The 21,902-nt window shown below is 36.8% G+C and overlaps 1 protein-coding gene and 1 pseudogene across 6 annotated transcripts in view; both read left to right on the top strand.

Moving 5' to 3' along the window:
• Positions 1-18,096, top strand: part of ATF1 (activating transcription factor 1) — an 84,681-nt gene extending 66,585 nt beyond the window's left edge. For 3 of the 6 annotated variants that reach the window (XM_028125539.2, XM_028125541.2, XM_028125540.2), the window contains 4 exons: positions 2,742-2,872; positions 6,260-6,442; positions 6,528-6,687; positions 13,919-18,096. In XM_028125539.2, coding sequence (XP_027981340.1) covers positions 2,742-2,872; positions 6,260-6,442; positions 6,528-6,687; positions 13,919-14,063 — 619 coding nt within the window. In that variant the 3' untranslated portion in view covers positions 14,064-18,096. Of the gene's footprint in view, positions 1-2,741; positions 2,873-6,259; positions 6,443-6,527; positions 6,688-9,780; positions 9,900-13,918 lie in introns of all 6 variants that reach the window. The other 3 variants (XM_028125542.2, XM_088026065.1, XM_088026064.1) reach the window with 2 other exon arrangements.
• On the top strand, positions 764-1,352 carry LOC114225784 (large ribosomal subunit protein eL19 pseudogene; annotated as a pseudogene).
• Positions 18,097-21,902: the final 3,806 nt, after the last annotated feature.

Below are 21,902 nucleotides of genomic sequence, written 5' to 3' on the forward strand. Positions count from 1 at the left end.
TGACTTCTATTTAACATTGTATTCAGGCAGTTAGGCAAGAAAATGAAGTAAAAGGCATCCAGATTGGAAAGGATGGGATGAAATAAAATAATTTGCAGATGACATGATTTCATATATAGAAAATCTTAAAGAATCCACTAAAGCAGAGGTAGTTAATGAGTTCAGCAAGGTTGCAGGATATATTACCATCTATTGATTCTTGGTATATGGTACATAGGGGCTTTAATTTCTGTACTTTTCTCTATGCTCAAAATGTTTCATAACTTAAAAGTGAAAAAGAACTGGCACAGCATTCCACAGTCTCATGGTAGGCTAGCTGCAGAACACCATTCGGGGATCTGTTAAAGGGATTCTGGAGCCCTGTCCTGACCCATTCAGTCAGCCATTAGGGATACCAGATGGCATTCAGTAAACCTCTCTAGACAATTCTGATACATAAGCAGGTTTAGGAACCAGTGATGCCTAACACAGAGTCCTATAGGGCTGCCACCTCTCTTACTCTCCATGTGGGACATCTGTTGATACAGTCTATGGTTATATTAGCTCTTAGTGGGAAGATTGTCCAGAGTAAGGAGGCCATGCTGGAGAACAATTTTCAGCACATTATAGAAGAAGAGCTGAAGGAACTAAAATTATTTGGTCTCAAATAAAGAACTGTAGCAGTTGTCAAATACTGCAAAGTTAGGGCATGGATATAGAGTTAGGGTTAAGCTTAAATTTCTTTAGCCTCAAGTTCTTTCCTTTCGGCGCTGCAGCCGCAGCCATGAGTGTGCTCAGGCTTCAGAAGAGGCTTGCCTCCAGTGTCCTCCGCTGTGGCAAAAAGAAGGTCTGGTTGGACCCCAGCGAGACCAATGAAATCGCCAATGCCAACTCCCGTCAGCAGATCTGAAAACGGATCAAAGATGGGCTAATCATCCGGAAGCCTGTGACTGTCCATTCCCAGGCTCGGTGCCGTAAAAACACTTTGGCCTGCCAGAAGGGCAGACATACGGGCATTGGTAAGAGAAAAGGTACTGCCAGTGCTCAAATGCCAGAGAGGGTCACCTGGATGAGGAGGATGAGAATTCTGCGCCCGCTGCCCAGAAGATACCGTGAATCTAAGAAGATTGACCACCACATGTATCACAGCCTGTACCTGAAAGTGAAGGGGAACATGTTCAAGAACAAGCGGATTTTCATGGAACACATCCACAAGCTGAAGGCCGACAAGGCTCGCAAGAAGCTTCTGGCTGACCAGGCTGAGGCCCGCAGATCTAAGACCAAGGAGGCTTGCAAGCGCCGTGAAGAGCGGCTCCAGGCCAAGGAGGAGGAAATCACCAAGACTTCCAAGGAGGAAGAGACAAAGAAATAAAACTCCCTCTCTTTTGTCTGTACATGGTGGCCTCGGCAGTAACACAGATCAGTTACTCAATAAAACCAACCTTTATCTGCTAAAAAAAAATTTTCAAAAAAAAATTCTTTAGCTTCACTGGGTGGAACCAGCTTTGGGTCTAAATAAGAAAGTGCTTAGTAATTGAATGGTTTACTGTTTGGAAGTTGTGCGTGCCTTATTCCTGGAAATAGAGGCTGTTAGGAATGTTAGGGAATTCCTGCATAGGCTGGAAGGTTGGCATAGATACATGAAAGATCCTTTTCAGTGCTAAGGGTTTTTTCCCCCTTTTTTAGACTATTTTTTGTTGCTTCCACACAAGTATTTCAGTTTTCTGATTTTTCTACAATGAATATAGAATTCTTGAAAGATTCAGTTTTTCTTTTTCTTTCTTTTTTTCTCCTTAGAAACAAATAATGCTTATTTGTCCCTCCACCCCAGTTGTATTTTGGAAGATCTTTCAGATTCAGAAAGGAATCTTTTTCTATCCTCATATTCCAGTCATAAGTCCCATTTTACCAAGTCTGAGGGATACCTGTGGAATTATATTTACTTCCTGTTAAAATAAATAATTTTATTGGGGTGCTTGGCTGGCTTAACCCGTGGAGCATGTGACTCTTGATCTTGGGGTTGTGAGTTCGAGCTCCACATTGGGTGTAGAGATTAAAAAAGATGATTCAAGATGAACCATGAGAGATGATGGACTCTGAAAAACAAACTGAGGGTTCTAGAGGGGAGGAGAGTAGGGGGATGGGTTAGCCTGGTGATGGGTATTAAAGAGGGCACATTCTGCATGGAGCACTGGGTGTTATGCACAAACAATGAATCATGGAACACTATATCAAAAACTAATGATGGAATATATGGTGATTAACATAACAATAAAAAAGATGATTCATAAATAAAAAATTTCACTTATCACTAATATTATGTGCTTTTTTATAGTCCTATTTCTAATTTTCTTGTTTCTTAGAACTGTGGGCTTCTCACTACAGAGTTGAAGGTTGAAAAAAAAATTTTTTTTTTAATTTGGTCTTTTTAAATGAAGGTCACTATTTAGAAAATGAATACTATTCTTGTTAATGAAATACCTTATAATGGAGTCCTCTCAGTGGTAGGGGAGACGTTTCTTACCTGCGTAAGGGCCTTATACATTGAAAGGTATTTATTCAGTGTCTCTTTTCCGGTAGCGTAACTAGCCTGCAGTACACATCATTACAGTAGTCTGTGCGAAACTGGAAGGGCTCCTTGACACAACAGTTTAGATGTCTAGTAGATTATTACACTTCTAACCTGAGACTGAAAAAGGTTTAGCGATTTGTTTTTGTAAAGCTGTCCTCATTACTGATGAATAGAGTTTTATTTTTCACAGAAAAATTTTGAAAGATCTATCTTCTGAAGATACACGGGGCAGAAAAGGAGACGGAGAAAACCCTGGAGTTTCTGCTGTCACTTCTATGTCTGTTCCAACTCCCATCTATCAAACTAGCAGTGGACAGTACAGTACGTATAGGAATAAATTTTTTTATGATGGACACACAAAAACTAACTTTCATAAAGAAGTGGTGTATAGAAAAGCTCATGCTTTAATAGTGAGGATAACTGAAGAATAGCATTTTGAGCCAAAAATAATGCAGAGTACTTTTTCAGCATGATCACGTTTACTTGTTACAACAACTTAGTGAGATAGGCAATTGTCAATTTATGAGGAAAGCCATAAAGCCTTAGAGAGATTAGATAATGTCCCAAAAGTCACACAGCTTGTCAGTGATAGGCTTACTTTGGATTTTTGACAGATGCATGGAGTTGTCTAATCACTACCACAATCAAGATATAATTTTATCACTCCACGGGATTCTTTGTGCTATCCATTTGTAGATGATTTCTCCTTCCATTCCTAACTCCTGTTCTTCAAGTCTAATTGACTCTTGCCTCAAAATCCGTGTCCCATCTGACCACCTCTCACTATCTCCAGTCACCACCACCACCTTGGTTTATACTGTCATCTCAGTACCGTGGTGGTCATTTTGCTTCCGTTCTTGCTCTCATTGTTTTTCCATACTGCAGCCAAAGCGATTTATTTAAAATGTCAATCAGAGGGGTGCCTGGGTGACTCAGTCAGTAAGCATCTGCCTTCAGCTCAGGTCATGATCCCGGGGTCCTGGGATTAAGCCCCGCATCGGGCTCCCTGCTCGGCAGGAAGCCTGCTTCTCCCTCTCCCACTCCCCCTGCTTGTGTTCCCTCTCTCGCTCTCTCTCTCTCTCTGTCAAATAAATAAATCTTTTAAAAATAAATGCCATTTAGATCACACCACTTTTGCTTCAGATCCTCTAGTGATGCTCCATCACACCTAGAATAAGTTTTATAAGGGTAAGTTACATCCAGGGTCTGGCCTTGCTTACCCAACTCCGATTTCATCTGCCACTGGATCACATTCTGGCAACACAGAATTTCTTGCTGTTTCTCCACATGAAGCTTGCTTGTTCTGCCTCAGGGTATCATCCCCGCTGCCTGGCACATTGTCCTCCCAGAGCCTCACATGACTTGCATCCTCACTCCTGCTCCACTTAAGTGTCACTTCCTCAGAGACCACTCTTTTTAAAATACGCTCTTTGGTTAACTTTCTTATATTTTTATAGCATCTATATGTAATTATAAAAAAGTATATATTAGTTTTTTAATTATAGATTATATAGAATTATAGGTCAGCTTATTGATGGTCTGTTCTCAAGGATAAGTTCCTTGAGGGAGAGAACTTTGTCTTGTTCACAGCTGTGAACACCAGGCATAGAGGGCCTGGTACATAGTAGGCTTTCAGTGAAGTTTGTTATGAATAAATTACTTAAAGAATATATAAAAAACACCTCAGTGAGGACACATAAGAAACTGAGAACAGTGGTTGCAAGGAAGGAAACGTGGGAGCAAGATCAGAGGCAGTTGAGAAGTTCACTTTCATTTTAAACAAAATTTTTTTTTCATAGACATGCATTACTGTTTTCAAAAAAAATCTTCTTAAAGTAGCATATTAGCAAGTTAAAATTATGATATATTAATATGGTTTATTCTAAAACAATTAAAATTAGAAATTATAAAAACTGCATAGAAAGTTAGGCTAATATATGTTATAATTGAAATAAGTACAGTACAAGCTAGTATTTAAGATAGCATGATCCAGTAGAACTTCCTTAATGATGAAAATGTTCTATATTTACATTGTCCAGTACAGTAGCCACTAAGCCATGTGTGACTACTGAGCACTTGAAATGTGGGTGGTGAGACTCAGGAACTGAATTTTTTATCTTGTTTTAAGTAGCCACTTACGGCTAATGGCTACTATATCAGTGCAGATTTAGAGTAAACTCAACCAGGTAAATATACGTGTTAAACAAAAAGGAAGGGGCGCCTGGGTGGCTCAGTCAGTTAAGCATCTGCCTTCAGCTCAGGTCACGATCTTGGGGTCCTGGGATCGGGCCACGTTTGGCTCTGTGCTCGTAGGGAGTCTGCTTCTCTCTCTCCCTTTGCCCCTCCCCCTGCTCATGCTCTCTCTCAAATAAACAAAATCTTTTAAAAAAATAGTAAGATACGTGACAAGAACGTTACAATTCTGTATTGTCGCATATACTTAACATAGACTTAGATCTCTACATATGTGTGTATGGATACACATATTTTGATACATATTAATATATAAGTCTGTGTGAACATAGGCAAAGATTAGGAAGGATGTAACCAAAAATAATGGTTACCTCAGGATGAGGGTGCGGGATAGCCAGTGGAATAAATAGGGATAGAGAATGGGAGTTGTACGTTTTATATATATATATAATGTGTGTTTTAGAAGAGGAGATTGCAAATAATTGCCAATATAAATTTAAAACAATTATCTGCATCTAAACACTGTCGTTACTTCTAAAGTCATAGAAATTAAAGTATATGGGAATATTTGTTGTGTGGCAGTGGAGGAGGGATAATTAGAAACTCCTGAAAGAAATTTCCAGCTGAAACACACACATCCAGACAAGTGTGCTTTGGCTTTCTGATAGCCAAAGTATAGAAGAAGACAAAGTTGCTTAATGACAATCTGATAAGAGGGTACAGAAATGAAGCATTAAATTCTAAAGGGGATTTATTATGTAGAATTGCATAATGCTAAAATGTTTTCTATTTGGTCAAACCTTTTGGGTGTTTCATTTAAGGTTTGAGAGGAAAGCATTAACATAAATAAAATTTATTGAAAAATGCTTGTGGGACACATAGTAATGTGATCTGTATATGGGCTTTCTTATGACCACCTTACTGGTGATTTTCACTAGGAAGTGACTTGAATAAATTATTACATTTTAAAAATATCACATAATAACATTTAATACGTTTTAACAGAGCTCAGACACAGTATGAAGATTTATGTTTTCATTGTGTAACCTTTAATCCTATTTAAAATTTTTCCATAGGCACACTTAATCTATTCAAAAATATTTTTGAGCTTATTTGAATAAAAATTACAAGCTATGTTCATGTTTCCTTCTACTTATTTTTCCTTTATAAGTTAACCATTGGTACCGTCTCCTAATGCCCCAGAACTGCCGTGACAACATTAGCAATTAGCATGCAGTGCTTCATGGAGACTAAAATGTGTTTTGACTAATCAGTTATATTGTATAGTTTGAGACTAAATTTAAGATTAGTGCATCTGAACTCTCTGATTTTATAGAGAAATGCCATTTTATTTCTTTTACATATAGGTCACTCAGAGTAGTCGACAGTTAGCAACTCAAACTGCATTCAAACCTGTTTTAATAAATAGTGTTTGGGTTTTTTTTTTTTCACCAATCCTTTGCAATTAGTGTATTGTCTAGCCTTACAATAGCTATGTTCTCTCTTTGGTTAAAGTTGCCATTGCCCCAAATGGAGCCTTACAACTGGCCAGTCCAGGCACAGATGGAGTACAGGGACTTCAGACATTAACCATGACAAATTCAGGCAGTACTCAGCAAGGTACAACAATTCTCCAGTATGCCCAGACCTCTGATGGACAGCAAATACTTGTGCCCAGCAACCAGGTGGTTGTACAAAGTAAGTATGCTTAAGTGTCTATGGAGAACATCCCAATATCCTTACAAAGACACTTAGGCATTAACTCATTGTTTTGACCACACAGCTGCATCAGGAGATATGCAGACATACCAGATCCGTACCACACCATCAGCTCCTTCGCTGCCCCAGACTGTGGTGATGGCAGCCCCTGTGACTCTCACGTCTCAAACAGCTAAGACAGATGACCCCCAGCTGAAAAGAGAAATAAGACTGATGAAAAACAGGTAGGTAGTAAAATTGTACTGCCAGAATGGGTAATGTTTTTGTAAATCTCAAAACACAACCAGGGGTAACTAGAAGTGTATATTAAAAACGAGAGAGGTTTGGGGCACCTGGCTGGCTCAGTCGGTGGATCACGCGACTCTTCATCTTGGGGTTGTGAGTTTGAGCCCCACATTGGGCTTAGAGCTTACTTTAAAAAAAAAAAAAATGAGAGAGGTTTATAGCGTTTGTTTTTTGTTTTTACTGAGTGTTAGATTATATCTAATTCATTTCCAGTGGATTGGTGGATCCCATTGCTCAGTCTCCTTATTTAATATACAGTATCTTTTGAATAGTACTGTTAAGCAAAGATTTTCAGATAATGTATTTTGTTCTTGTTGGGCTGACAAAACTTAAATGAAAATAATAATGTGCTGCTTGCCATTGACAGCAAGAAGAGGAAAGAATTCCTACAAAAACTGACAGACACAGAAATGCTCCTAAAAAATGAATTTCACCCATGAATATATAGCAGGGATTTAACCTCCAGAAATATTTACTTTCATTTTAAATGTATTTTATTTTTAAGGTTTATTTATTTATTTATTTGAGAGAGACAGAGATAGTGACAGAGATAGTGAGAGAACACGGTCAGGGAGGAGAAGGAGAAGCAGGCTTCCCGCTGAGCAGGGAGCCTGACGGCGGGGCTCGATCCCAGGATCTGAGCTGAAGGCAGACGCTTAACCGACTGAGCCATGCAGGCACCCCTCATTTTAAAAGTATTTTAAACATAGCTATATGAGGTGTATTGTACATCAGCCATGAAAAACCGCCAGTTCTTTGAGAAAAAGAATATAATGTATAGCCTTCTGCAGAAGGAGTTCAAGGGAAAAAAACAGAAAGGACACCAATAAACTGTATTAGGAACCAAAAAGGGTAAATACCCAGGAGTAAAACAATTTTTTTTAATTGCAATAGGATTCTATTTTCAGTTCCTCACCAGTAAGTTAGAAAGCTAGAATAAAAGGATGATGTTCTAAAGCAATAAAAATTATCCTATAAAAGGACCAGAGAGATGCATTTAATTACTTCAAGATAAAATGTTTCTTTACTAAAAACTAAGAGCAGGCATCATTGTAAATGAACTTGGTGACATGGCAGGGATTGTCTGTTTTGGAGGTTCCAACAAATGCACTAAGACAAGGAACTGAAGTAAGTTCTGTAAATACTAGAAAAAAATTGTGTTTTTTTGCTGATGGTATGATTGTGTCCCTAGAAAATCCAAAAGACTTGTTAAAAATTACTAGAATGAGACTTCTTTCTGACAATATGACCTGGGCTATGTACTATTTTTAAAAGCTTGATGAAATATAAAAATCACCCTTTTAAATGATTGGATGAGCCTGTAGGAAAGTAAGATACCTGTTGAGGTTAGGAATGAACCAGAAGCACAAAACCATGAGGCTGATAAGCAGCCCCTGTAAATTCTGTAGATAAATTCAGATCTTTGTGATTGGTATAGCTTTGGTACTCAGAAGAGACTAGGACCAAAAGCCTGGGGTCTCTGCAGGCTGGGACACTGGATCATAGATTCTTCTTCATGAAGTCAGCACCCAAGATGTGCTCTACTGAAAACGGAGGGTTTCTAAAATTCATCCTGACCCCCCACAGTTGAAAATTCATATATATTTTGTATGTTATATGTATTATATACTGTATTCTTACAATAAAGTAAGCTGGAGAAAAGAAAATGTTATTAAGAAAATCATAAGAGAAAATACATTTACAGTACTATATTTATTTGACAAAAATCTGCATATAAGTAGACTCCCACAGTTGAAACCTGTGTTGTTCAAGAGTCAGCTGTAATTTAAAAATGGGTCTGGGTCTGTAGTGTCCCCAACTTTTTGGAAAAAAGCAGTCTCAACACAGGCTTAAACAAATTCCTATACATTGAATTCTAACAAATACAAGTTGAAAAATCACAGAGGAATTAGTCCTCAAGGAATTAGGACTCCATCATGATATGTGCCAAGCCTTTATGTAATTTTCACAAAAATCTTTGAGGTGTATATATTATTTCCAGTTTTTTTGAGATGAGGAAACTGAGGCTTAGATTAATTTATTTGCCCAAGGTTAAACTACTTAGTAAGTAGTAGAGGTAGGATTTAAACACAGGGGTCCAAGTTTCAGAGTCTAAAGACAGATAATACCACACACTACCTTTCAGGAGCTAGGGTCAGCAGGAAGAGCAGACAAAAGAATGAGTTATGGAAAGTATTCAGTTATTTCTCTACTAATTTAAAGGAAAAAAAAATGATGTCATTGAAAATCATCAAAGATCAAGAGGCTATAAAAATGGTAAAAATTGGGATAAATAAAACTTATTAGTAGCAAATATATATTCATCTGCTTAGAATATCGAGAATCATCTACAAAGTGTGAAAAATTGAAAAAGGAACGATTTTCTTCAACATTGTACTGGAAACCTTTGACAGTTTAGTAAAACGAAGAGGGCTGGGGGATTATAAGGATTTAAATGAAAGCAATAAAACCTATTTTTTATATAATTGCCTATTTTTTAAAATGGACTTACAGAAAAATTATTAGAAGTAACAAATTTATAAAGATTGCTAGATATAAAGCCCATTTTCAAAAATCATATTTCTTGGGGCGCCTGGGTGGCTCGGTTAAGCGACTGCCTTTGGCTCAGGTCATGATCCCAGAGTCCTGGGATCGAGCGCCGCATCGGGCTCCCTGCTCCGCGGGAAGCCTGCTTCTCCCTCTCCCACTCCCCCTGCTTATGTTCCCTCTCTCTCTGTCTCTCTCTCTCTCTGTCAATTAAATAAATAAAATCTTTAAAAAAAAAATCATTATTTCTTTACATCAGCAATAGTTTGATAAATAATTATAAAAAGATATCATTTATGTTATCAACAAATAAAATACCCGAGAATAAATCTAATAGATGTCCAGGACATTTATGAAAAATATTATACAGTGTTTTTGAAAGACATTAAGGAAGATCTAAATAAATGGAGAAATAAATACTGTGTCCGTAGATACAGAAACTCAGTATTATAAAGATGACTATTTTTCCCCCAATTGATCCATAGATTCAATGCAGTTCCAATCAAAACCCAAACAGGTTGTTTGAAGAACTTGACAAGTGATACTAAAATTTATAGAAGAGTAGAGGGCCAAGAACAGCCAAAATATTCCAGACAAGAATAAGGTGAGGAGATATCAAGTTTTATTTAAAGCTGTGGTAATTGAAATGTGATACTGGCATTGAGGAAAAAAAAACCCCAAATGACCAAAGAAATAGCTCAAAAATAGATCCATGGACACATGAAACCCTGATATGGTAGGACAGATTATTGGGGTAAGGAGGGACTCTTCAATAAATGGTACTAGGATAATTACTGATATGTGAAAAAATACTGGATTTCTTTCTCACACTATACACAAAAATCACTGTAGTTGGATTTAAAAACAAATGTGAAAGGTGACATTTTGAAATTTGTCAGTGAGAATATATAATCTTATGGTTTCAGGAACAGGGAAAGATACCTTAAAACACCTCACACCCCCTCCCATACACAAACATTAACATAAAAGATCAATGAATCTTCATTAATAATTTCTGTTCATCAGAAGATAGAGTCAAAATATAAGCTTCAACCCTATAGAGGATATATGTAACATATCTAACCCCAAAAAAGAATTTGTTTGAAAAAATGTAAATATCTTCTAAATAAGTATAACCCAACAAAAGATGAATAGTCATTTCTCAGAAAACACAAGTGGTTAATAATCATATGAAGGATTGCTTGCCCTTATCAGTAATCAGAGAAATGCAAATTAATACCACATACTTAGATATCATTTATCCCCACCCAGTTGACAAAAGTCTTCAAATCTAACCAGGAATTGGCAAGGTTTTGGAACAGTGGAACTCAGAGACTGCTTATGGGAGTGAAAATTGGTATGGCCACTTTGAAATTAATTGGCCTTATCTTGTAAAGTTGACCTGGATATGCTCTGCCATTTAGCTGTTTCACTCTGTGTATGTGACTGAGAGAGACTATTGCAGGAAGTATGCATAAGAATGTTCAGACAGCAAAAATCAGGAAACCACCTAAATATTCATCAGTAACAGAATGTATAAATACAACCATAATTTATGTATCCAGTGTAATAGTGTTCATTTGTATTGACTGAATCATTTTAACATGAATAAATATGAGAAAAAGTTGAGGGAAAACAAGTTGTAGTTTTAGAAAATAAGCAAAAGACTGAAGCTAGTAATTGCTTCTGGGCAAGAGCAGGGGTATGGAATCAGGAGAAAGCACAGAGGGTTCTTCAACAATATGGATCATATTTTCTATTAAGTTGGGTTTTGGGTTTACATGTGTTCATTTTATCACTATGCTTCATAACTTATATCTACACCACATACAGTCTTCTGTGTGTATACTATTCCATAATGAATTTTAAAACAGTGATTTATAAGGAAATTTAGTAAGTTGTTTTTCTATGAATTACCATCTTGAAATAATGGGAAGTAATATTCACATTAATGACAAATCATAAAATACTTAGTAAATTCAATAGGAAAGGCATAGGACCCAGACCCACATTTTTAAAATCTTATTGAGAGCTAAAACAGTCCGAACATAGAAAAAATATCAGTGTTCTTTGATGAGGACTATTAATATAAAATATCAGTTCTTCCAGTTTACATATAATTTTATTGTGACTCAAATTAGAATCTCTGTAGGTCTCCATGGAATTGGACAAACTAAGATGAAACTTTACATGAAAGAAAAAAGCATTCAAGAACGGGGGCACCTGGGTGGCTCAGTCAGTTAAGCGTCTGCCTTCAGCTCAGGTCATGATCCCAGGGTCCTGGGATCGAGCCCTGCATCGGGCTCCCTGCTGAATGAGGAGCCTGCTTCTCCCTCTGCCTGCCACTCCCCCTGCTTACTCTCTCTCTCTCTCTCTGTCAAATAAATAAAAGGTCAAGGGGCGCCTGGGTGGCTCAGTTGGTTAAGCGACTGCCTTCAGCTCAGGTCATGATCCTGGAGTCCCAGGATCGAGTCCCACATCCGGCTCCTTGCTCAGCAGGGAGTCTGCTTCTCCCTCTGATCCTCTTCCCTCTCGTGCTATCTCTCATTCTCTTTCTCTCAAATAAATAAAATCTTTAAAAAAAAAAAAGTCAAGAACAGAAAGAGGTCACTTGTCCTTTTAGGCACACTGAAACATTCTAACGCTACTGTAATCAAAATTTGGTATAAGTGGGGCGCCTGGGTGGAAAACAGAAAAAAAACACAACAGCCCCAAACTTGTATCAGCAGAGGGGCAGACGGTAACATTAGCAAACAGGGTAGAGCGCAGAAATAGCTTTTTGTGTTAGTTAAGTACGAACCTTCTAAAGGGCGGTTTATTTAATGTTAACTGACAGCTCCACATCTGAAAGAAAATTAAATTGGACCTTTTTTTTTAAAGATTTTATTTATTAATTTGACAGAGACAGCGAGAGAGGGAACACAAGCAGGGGGAGTGGGAGAGGGAGAAGCAGGCTTCCTGCCGAGCAGGGAGCCCAACGCGGGGCTCGATCCCAGGACCCTGGGATCATGACGTGAGCCGAAGGCAGACGCTTAATGACTGAGCCACCCAGGTGCCCCTGGACTCTGTCACATACAAACGTCATTCCAGATGGGTTAAAGACTTCATTGTGGAAAAATTAAGCCATAGAATCTTTAAAACTAAGAAGAACATACAGTGCTTGGAATTTTAATCTAAGCCAAGAAAAAGACTGGAAAAGAAACATTTATGGTATAAGATATAAAGGTATGAGAAGTCAAAGGGTAGATTAGAAAATAATATAAGAACAGATAAAGGGAGGGTGGTGTCTGGGCAGTTGGTTAAGCATCTGATTCTTGGTTTCAGCTCAGGACCCGATCACAAGGTTGTGAGATCAAACTCTGCACTCAGCTTGGAGTCTCCTTAAGACTCTCTCCGTCTACCCCGCCCCCCATGCGCGCACACATGCGTGCAGTCTCTCTCACTCTCTCAAATCTTTTTTTAGAAAGATAAAGGATTAATAATGTGTAATGCACAGAGTGTTCTTAGGTTATAATTTCTCATCGTAAAACAAGATAAGGTATGAATTGAAAAAAGGGTATGAGTACTCAGTTTACATTAACAGTCCAAAAGACCAATATTTGAAAAGATGTTCAGTCTCACTAGTAGTAGTTAGGGAAATGAAAATGAATTAATGAAATATTCACATGGCAAAGATCTGTACCAACATAGAAATATCATTAAAACTGTGTAAAAAAAGCAAGTTGCAGATAATACTTGCATTACATAGTATAAAAAAATTCTCAAAGTAATATTTTTTTACTTCTACATGTATGTAATACATGTACGTGACTTCATAGAAATATTCTAGGGGTGCCTGGGTGGCTCAGTCGGTTAAGCGTCTGCCTTCAGGTCAGGTCATGAACCCAGAGTCCTGCGATCGAGCCCCACATGGGGCTCCCTGCTCAGCAAGAAGACTGCTTCTCCCTCTCCCTCCCCCTGCTCGTGCTGTCTCAAATAAATAAAATCTTAAAAAAAAAAAATTCTAAGAGGACCCATACAAAGCTGAGTATAAAGCACTGTTTGTAATTAAAACCCAAATAAAAATTAAAGAAACCGTGTCAGAAGTTAACCAGAGGACCCATAAATTTTATGCAGGAAAAATGGGACATCTGTTCACAAAGAGACACAAGCATAGCAGCTAAAACTAGAAACAGCCCCAAAGAGTAGATCAGTAAAGTGTGGTGACAGTCACACAGTGGGATACACCCACAGCAGTAAGGTGAAAACCACTGCACGGCAACATCGGTGAGCCTCAGGAGTATAATGTGTGGAAGCAGACCAAACACAAAAGTACGTTCTGAAGGAGGTTGTAGAATAGGAAAAACTTCATCTGTGGTGATAGAAACGAGAACAGTAGTTGTCTGGTGAGAGGACTGACCAGGAATGGGCCTGCAGGAGCTTTCCGGGACAGCAGAGATGTTCTCTCTTGATAAGTATGTGGGCTATACAGGTAGATGCATTTGCCAAACGGAATGGATTCTACATTTAAGATCAATCAGTGTATTTCTCTGTCTGTAGATGACCAGGGAGGATTACTGAGGTGCATTTACCATTTAAAGAATGTGAACTTTTCTAACATTGGTTTTTAATGCTTCTATTTAGAGAAGCTGCTCGAGAATGTCGCAGAAAGAAGAAAGAGTATGTGAAATGCCTGGAAAATCGAGTCGCAGTCTTGGAAAATCAAAACAAAACTCTAATAGAAGAGTTAAAAACTTTGAAGGATCTTTATTCCCATAAAAGTGTTTGATTAAGAAAGAAAATATTTTTGCAGACTTGCCTAAAAATTAGATGGATTTCTTTTTAGTGGAGTTTATAAATTAAAAGGTCAAAAATGAAGCTTTTTATTTAGGCTTTTGCAACTCAAAGATAAATATGCAAGAGATCTGGTGACAGAAGATAAAGTGGAAAATGACCTCAAAGAAGTTACTGGCACAACTGGAAACTCTGTAAAAATTAAACCTACTCAAGAAGCAGGAAATGAACTTTCACCAATTTGAATTTTCTAAATAACAAGAATCCAAAAATGGCAGATAAGATGAAATTTGGTAAATTGATTTTTAAAATAAATCAGTTTACCCTGTAGGTTTGCATTTCTTACTGTTTCCTAAATTTTACGTTTTCCAATTGTGTGTGTGTGTGCGCGTGCTTGCGTGTATCTTTTATTTCTGCCAATAAATTCTAAATTACAAATAGAAAAGCTAATACATAACTAAATATATAAATTATGTGTTCTGATTATGTATACTTGTTCTATTGTCACGTCTTTTAAATGGGTTTTTTAAAGTGTTTTTTGAACTTGAGAGGGGTTTTGAGACTTGCCTGGGTTAACTGTTTTTGAGGCTTTGTCCTAAAAGGCATCTAAGGTACATGAATGGAGTGTGGTGATTTTGTAACTTTTTTTTTTTTTTAATCAGAATGGAAGGAGAACTTCTGTTTAAAAGTTTGATACTTTTAAATAGCTTGTTTTTTGGTTACTCTGGGAATGGAGATTTTCTACAAATATATAATAAATTGTTTTTTGATTCTATATTCTGTATGCAGTTGAATATACATTACTTATTGTGTTGTGCTTTAATAGAAAAGAATGTTTACAGGCCCTTGAGATGATATTAGAGTATTTTTTAAAAACCTTCTGAAGATGCATACCAAAGTTTTCCAAGAGGATTTTATAACCAATTTAATGCAAGGTTTATCAGATTCTAAATAGTATGGTTATTAAGGCAATTTTATGTTAGAGTCTATTTTGTAATGTAGTGAATGGTACATTTCTAAGAAAAGTGACTGCCAATATATTTTTATAGCTAATCTTTATAAATTCTAAAGTTGAGTTTTTAATGATTATTTTAAATGTTTATATAGTTTGTTAAGTAAAAAAAATATTTTGCATCTCAAAATATCATTTTTATATTATGAGAAGTTTCCAGATTGGCTAATATTTGAATTGCAAGTTTTGTATGCAGTTTTATCTAAAGCTCAAGAATGCCCATCAGTACACCAGTGTTTAACCTCTGTACTCCAGTTTGTGTTCACTTTGAAATTGTACTGCAAAACTATTGTGCGCTTCTTATACAATATGTAGCATATTGTTGTCTGTGAAATTAAAGGATATTTGATAAAATTAAGTTTGCCAAATGTAAAATATATTGCTTGATATGTGAACAAGCTTCCTGATAGCCATTCCATTAATTATACTAACTATAGTACCTTTCTAGTTTTAAAATGAGGATAAATTCAAAATTCTGGTCTACACAGCCTATTTTAAGAGAGGGTATCTTTTATATGTTTGATTCAGTCAGAACCAGTTATAATAAACTAAAAGTAGCTAAATTTTCTGTTCTCTAAAGGAGCCTGTATGTAGAAACCTTAATTGACAAATTTATGTAATCCTAATGAAAAACTGAATTAACGGTATTTTTAAAAACGGGACTCTGTTGATTTGGCAGTTTATGAAAAGAAAAAAAGTTTGATCACCTGTGGGATTACTTATATCACTTACTTAGTATAAAGCCAAGAGGAGGTATGGGGTCAATGTGTTATATCAAGAGTATTTTAAAAGATAATATAGGGTAGATGTTATGCTTGGCTGTCACAGGGATCATTTAGCTCTTAATGCCTTAACAGCTGGACATCATAAATATTTATAGACTTAACACTGCCTGCAGACTTCTGGTGTAGAGCCTCGCTCTCACTAAATCAAGTTACCTAGGCTAGCAATATAGAACGGGTATGAGCAAGCTACTGATGATTCCATAAATGCATACCAGATTATCTTTCAAGATGTTTTTCTAACTTGAATCCAGTGAGGGGCTTATGAAATTTTGAAAGTGATTATAGTCCAAACCTAAATTAGACTCCAAAAGTTCAAAAGACCAGTGATATTTCCTTAGCCAATTTACTGTTTTACATGAATTTATTATGTTTATATATTGATGGAAATAATTACTGCCCATGAACAAATCTTGAGTATACAAATTATCACTTCAATTTTATTGTGCAGAGCATGAATGGCATGTATTAGAGCTTTGAAAATCTTACTACAGTTGACCCTTGAACAATGCAGGGGTTAGGGGCACGGACCCCCTATGCAGTCAGAAACCACACACAATTTTGACTCCCCCAAAACTCATATGAACCTGTTGACCTTATTGCCTTACCAATAACAATTAACAAATATTTTGTATGTTCCATGTATTATATACTGTATTCTTACAATAGAGCTAGAGAAGAGAAAATATTAAAATCACAAGGAAAATACATTTCTAGGACTATACTGTATCGAAAAAAAAAGATCCATGTTTAAGTGGATCTGCACGGGTCAAGACTGTGTTGCTCAAGGGTCAGCTATGTATTTGTTCATTCAATAATTATATTGGAGTTACTGGTTAAATGTGTTTTTCTCCAGTGAAAATATGTGGACATAGGGATGATATAAAAATATTTATGGCTTGTAATTATATAGTTGTAATAATGGCAGTTAAAGTTCTCAGAAAAGATGTAGAAATGATATAAAATGAGTGAAATTTGACTAAGGGCTTGATTTAAAGGAAAAGTCACAGGTTATAGTGAAACAGAATAATGTGAAAGTATATGAAAATCTAATTACAGTTATATTTGTTATACAAAGTAGGTTATATTTAATAACTTGCTTGTTTTTACTATAAAACAAAGTAAAGGAATGCTTAATATATTAAGGTTGTAGAATTCAGAAGCCTGTGCTAGGGAGAGTTTGGCAAGAATCTTTCCAAGAACAGTCATTTGGAAGAGGTTTAGGCTATTTAACCTTTTTTTTTTTTTTTTTAAAGAGACAGATTCTGGTAACTCTATCCCCTCAGTGTAAGTTTCTTTATAACAAACATTAGGCATTAGAGATCGAGTTTTTATTATGTCATGGTTGAGATCCTTTTCCTCAAAGTTGACAGGATATATATAGTAGTTAACTGCCTTAGATAAGTATATATAACAGTTTTAACTGGTAACTTACATAAATATAAATTTTTAAATTGTTACAAATCCTGGGTTTCCTATTATACATCCCAGTCATACCATTTCCTTAATATGGAGTATTTATTGAGGAAACTACTGAAGTAAGGGCATTCATTCATTCAGATATTTATTAAAGGCCTTTTTATGTCAAGCCTTACTAGGAAAAGAGTGGTGAACAAGATAGTGTTACAGCTCTTGTGCAATTTAGATAGTGATGTCATCCTATGAGCTTGTTACTTGCCTAAGATTATATGAGCATTAATAACCAGGGATCTGGGACTTAAACCTAATATCTAACCATTCAATCCTAGTAGTCTTGAGGTGCCTGGCTGGCTCAGTCGGTAGGGCATGCGACTCCTGATCTCAGGGTTGTGAGTTTAAGCCCCACGTTGGATGTAGAGCTTACTTTAAAGATAAATAAATAAAAGGGCACTAATTCCATTTAAAAAACAAAGTAAAATAGTCTCTCCTCTTTATTAAACTCGGGGCAGGGGACTCTCTTTTGTGCTTTTCCGTGTCCCCATAGTCCAGAGACAGCACTTACCTGGTTCATAGGGATGCTCCATAATGTTTAAATGAATAAAGGTCTGGGGTTTTAACTCACTAAGGCATAGAGAAGTTTGATACTTTGCCCAAATCACACAGTAAATAACAAAACTAGGGTTCAGAGCTAGGTGTGATCAACTCCTAAAGTCCGTGGTCTTAACCTTCATTATGTACCTTCTTATCTGTTGAAGTGTCTGAAAAGCTTTGTTCCATTGTATCTTTACCCTTTATCAAAGATTTTTAAAGTTCTACCTAAATGTGTCCACGAGATTTATTTCCAACCTTGAAAACATTTGGACTAATCAAAATGGTGCTGCTGTAATTTCTTATCATACTTTAGTACTTCATATAGAGATTTTCAGACATAGACCCAGTGACCCAGCCCGACAGCACATGGTAAGAGTTACAAAGGCCTCGGCTATTTAACAAAACCGAAAGTGGCAACAAAATAATGCAGCACAGGACTTGCACATCCTTGATGAGGACATAATCAGGAGCAAGTTATTCAAACAAACCAAATGCAAATTTGTTTTTACACTTTTCATGTTTACTTTTAGTCTTTGCTTCATAAAGCCACTGATAATTGAGGAAACTTTCAAGTATGGGATTTCTAATTTTTTTTAAGATTTTTTTTTTATTTGAAATAGAGAGTGAGCAGGGGGAGGGGCAGGGGGAGAGGGACAAGCAGGCTCTCCACTGAGCAGGGAGCCCCGTGCGGGGCTCTGTCCCTGGACCCGGAGATCATGATCTGAGCTGAAGGCAGAGGCTTAACAGACTGAGCCACCCAGCCGCCCTGGGATTTCTAAATATTTTACTAAAGAAGAAATGAAAAAGCCACAAGCTATTCTGTTTGCCACAAATTCCTACACCAAAAGAAGGCAGCCTTCGTTTTAAAATCACAAAAGTTTTACAAACTTTTAAAACTATACGAGTTTAAAACCTATCAAATCCTTGTACACCCACCATTCTAGAATAATAAATGTTAACATTCTGTTATCTTTACTTCAGATCATTTTCTGATCCCTAGTCCCATGTATCTTCCTAAAGGAAACCACTATTGGGAGTTTAGTGTGGATCCAATCCATTTTTTTTTAAGTTTTTTTTTTTTTTTAAATAATCTCTACACCCAACATGGGGCTAGGACTTACAACCCCAAGATCAAGAGTCGCGTGCTCTGCTGACTGAGCCAGCCGGGTGCCCACAAGTCCGTATTTGTATACTTACTACATGACTCCATAAGTAACAGAGTAGATGATACTGTCTTTTAGAATTTCATAAATGATATTTTAATGTGCCATTCTCTAAATGAAAGGTCAAGAAGACCAAACAAAACTTGAGATTTTATCTATGGCAACAATACTTTGTTTTGGGGAAAGTAAATGAACATCAAAGCATTGTACTTTATACTGACAACAATTAGGTATTTAATCACATCTGGAAAAAATGCTTCCTTCCCCATTTTTTTTAATTCCTGAAACATTCTGCAAATAACACTTAAAGTTTACAAAATAGTAAACAAAAATGGACTTAGACTTTCTAACAATTTCAAAAAGGAAAAAAGTCCACATTACTTCTTTGCCCACTACTCATTATCTTCATAAGTAATCAAATGCAATTTCTATGAATTAACTATGTACAAAACACTGGGCTTGGTGAAGATACCAAATAAACATGAAACATGGTCTTTCACAAGCTCAGACTACTTGGGGAAAAGAGAAAAGAGCCCTCTGTTGAGAAACTAGATCACTGGGGCACCTGGGTGGCTCAGTCGGTTAAGGATCTCCTTTGGCTCAGGTCATAATCCCAGGGTCCTGGGATCAAGCCCCGCATCGGGCTCCCTGCTCAGCAGGGAAACTGCTTTTCCCTCTCCCTCTGCCTGCTGCTCCCCCTGCTCCTGATCGCTTGCTCCCTCTCAAATAAATAAGAAATCTCTAAAAAGACTATACCATTGTACATAGTAAAACATTTAGAATTCTATACCTAATAAAAACATTCATCAGTCCAAAAGAAAACAGGAAAGGAGAGAAAAGAAACAGGACAAATTGCCCAAAGTAAAATGGTAGAAATCTGTACATATCGGTAATAATAAATGTAAATGTACTGGGCGTTATCAGTTAAATACCAAAAATTGTCATGTTGAATTAGAAAACAATATTCATCTATATGTTATTTACAAAAGGTATATCTAAAATACAAGGATACTGAGTTTGAAAGGGAAAACATGGAAAAAGTTGTACCAAATACTAGCCAAAGGAAAGCACTGGAATAGCTATATTTATATGGAACGAAATAGACTTTATTTTCTTTTTAAGATTTATTAGAGAGAGCACAAGTGGGAGAGGCCTGAGAGGGAGAGAGAATCTCAGACTCCACCCTGAGTGTGTGGAGCCTAACACGGGGCTCGATCTCACAACCCTGAGATCATGACCTGAGCCAAAACCAAGTCGGAAGCTTCACCAACTGCACCATCCAGGCGCCCCAACAGTAACAGACTTTAAAGAAAACATTACTTGGGGGGCGCCTGGGTGGCTCAGATGGTTAAGCGTCTGCCTTCGGCTCAGGTCATGATCCCAGGGTCCTGGGATCGAGTCCCGCATCGGGCTCCCTGCTCCTTGGGAGCCTGCTTCTCCCTCTGCCTCTCTCTCTCTCTCTCTCTCTCTCTCTGTCTCTCATGAATAAATAAATAAAAAGTTTTAAAAAAAAATTACTTGGGGACAAGAGAGTCACTATAAAATGAAAGATTCAATTCATCTAAAAGATAAAACATCTAAACTTGAATGCACATAATACAGGGTCAGGATGTGAAGCAAAATGCAGAAATAGGAGAAAGAAAAATATACAATCTTAGTAGGTTTTTAACATCTCTCTCTCATGATTGATGCAAAAACCAGGAAAACAACCAGTAAAGACATCAATTTGAACAACTAAAAACTTGACCTAATATACTGAATTTCACCAACTGTAAACCACCATTGATTGTAAGGCATGCTATGATCTTAAGTACAAGTAAGAAAGACCCTGAGATCAAGACCTGGGCTGAGATCAAGAGTCGGACGCTTAACCGACAGAGCCACCCAGGCGCCCTTTAAGTACCAGTAAGAAAGAAAAACTACCACCAGTAGATGACAGCCCATTGATGGCCAGATGCATACTGATTTCAGAGATGTCTGAACGTTAAAAATGTGCATCTTACAATCAGTGAGTTCGACATAGAATACAAAGCTAGAAGTCATTCTTTTCAAACACTTTATGAGTGTTTATAAAAAGAACCATATATTAGGCAGTAAGTCTCAACAAATTCTTCAAAGGACTGGTTTCATATGACTATGTTCCATTGATCTATATGTATTTATCCCCTCACCAAAACCACAGTCTTGATTACTGTAGCTTTATAGTAGGTCTTGAAATCAGGTGGTACGAGTTTTTTCAATTTTATTTTTTGTTTTGGGGTTTTTTTTTTCCCCCCATTAAAATTGTTTGGCCATTCTAGTTCCTTTGCCTTTCTATATAAATACTAGAATCAACTTGCCATATCTATTTTAAAAAAAAATCCTGCTGGATTTTGATTGGGGTGTATTAAACCTATATATAGATCAATTTGTGAAGAATTGACATCTTAACAATACTGAGGCTTCTAATCCATAAACACAATATATCTCCTTTATTTAGATCTTTTTAAATTGTCTTCCTCAGATTTTTTCTTTTCTTTTCATTCTGACATAGAGACCATGCATGTATTTTGTTAGATTTATGCCTAATTATTACGTTTTCTTTTCTTTTCTTTTCCTTACAGCTATTTATAGCCCTGAGGGAGCGCAGGGGAGTTCAATGTCAATAATGTCGTCTGTGAATAGACAGAATTTTATCTCTTTAAAACCTGTATGCTTTTAATTTATCCTGCTTTATTTTACTGCCTAAGATTTCTAGTACAATGTTGAATAGGATTGGTAAGAGTGGACTTATTCATTCTTAATTTCTCCCACTCTTAAGGGGAAACCCACTCAGTTTTAACATTAAGTATGATACTAGCTATAGGTTTTTGTTTTGTTTTGTTTAT

The sequence above is a fragment of the Eumetopias jubatus genome, unplaced genomic scaffold (genome assembly GCF_037043125.1).
Source record: "Eumetopias jubatus isolate StellerSeaLion01/CBP00866 unplaced genomic scaffold, mEumJub1_p1.0 scaffold_8, whole genome shotgun sequence".
Taxonomy (NCBI): Eukaryota; Metazoa; Chordata; class Mammalia; order Carnivora; family Otariidae; genus Eumetopias; species Eumetopias jubatus.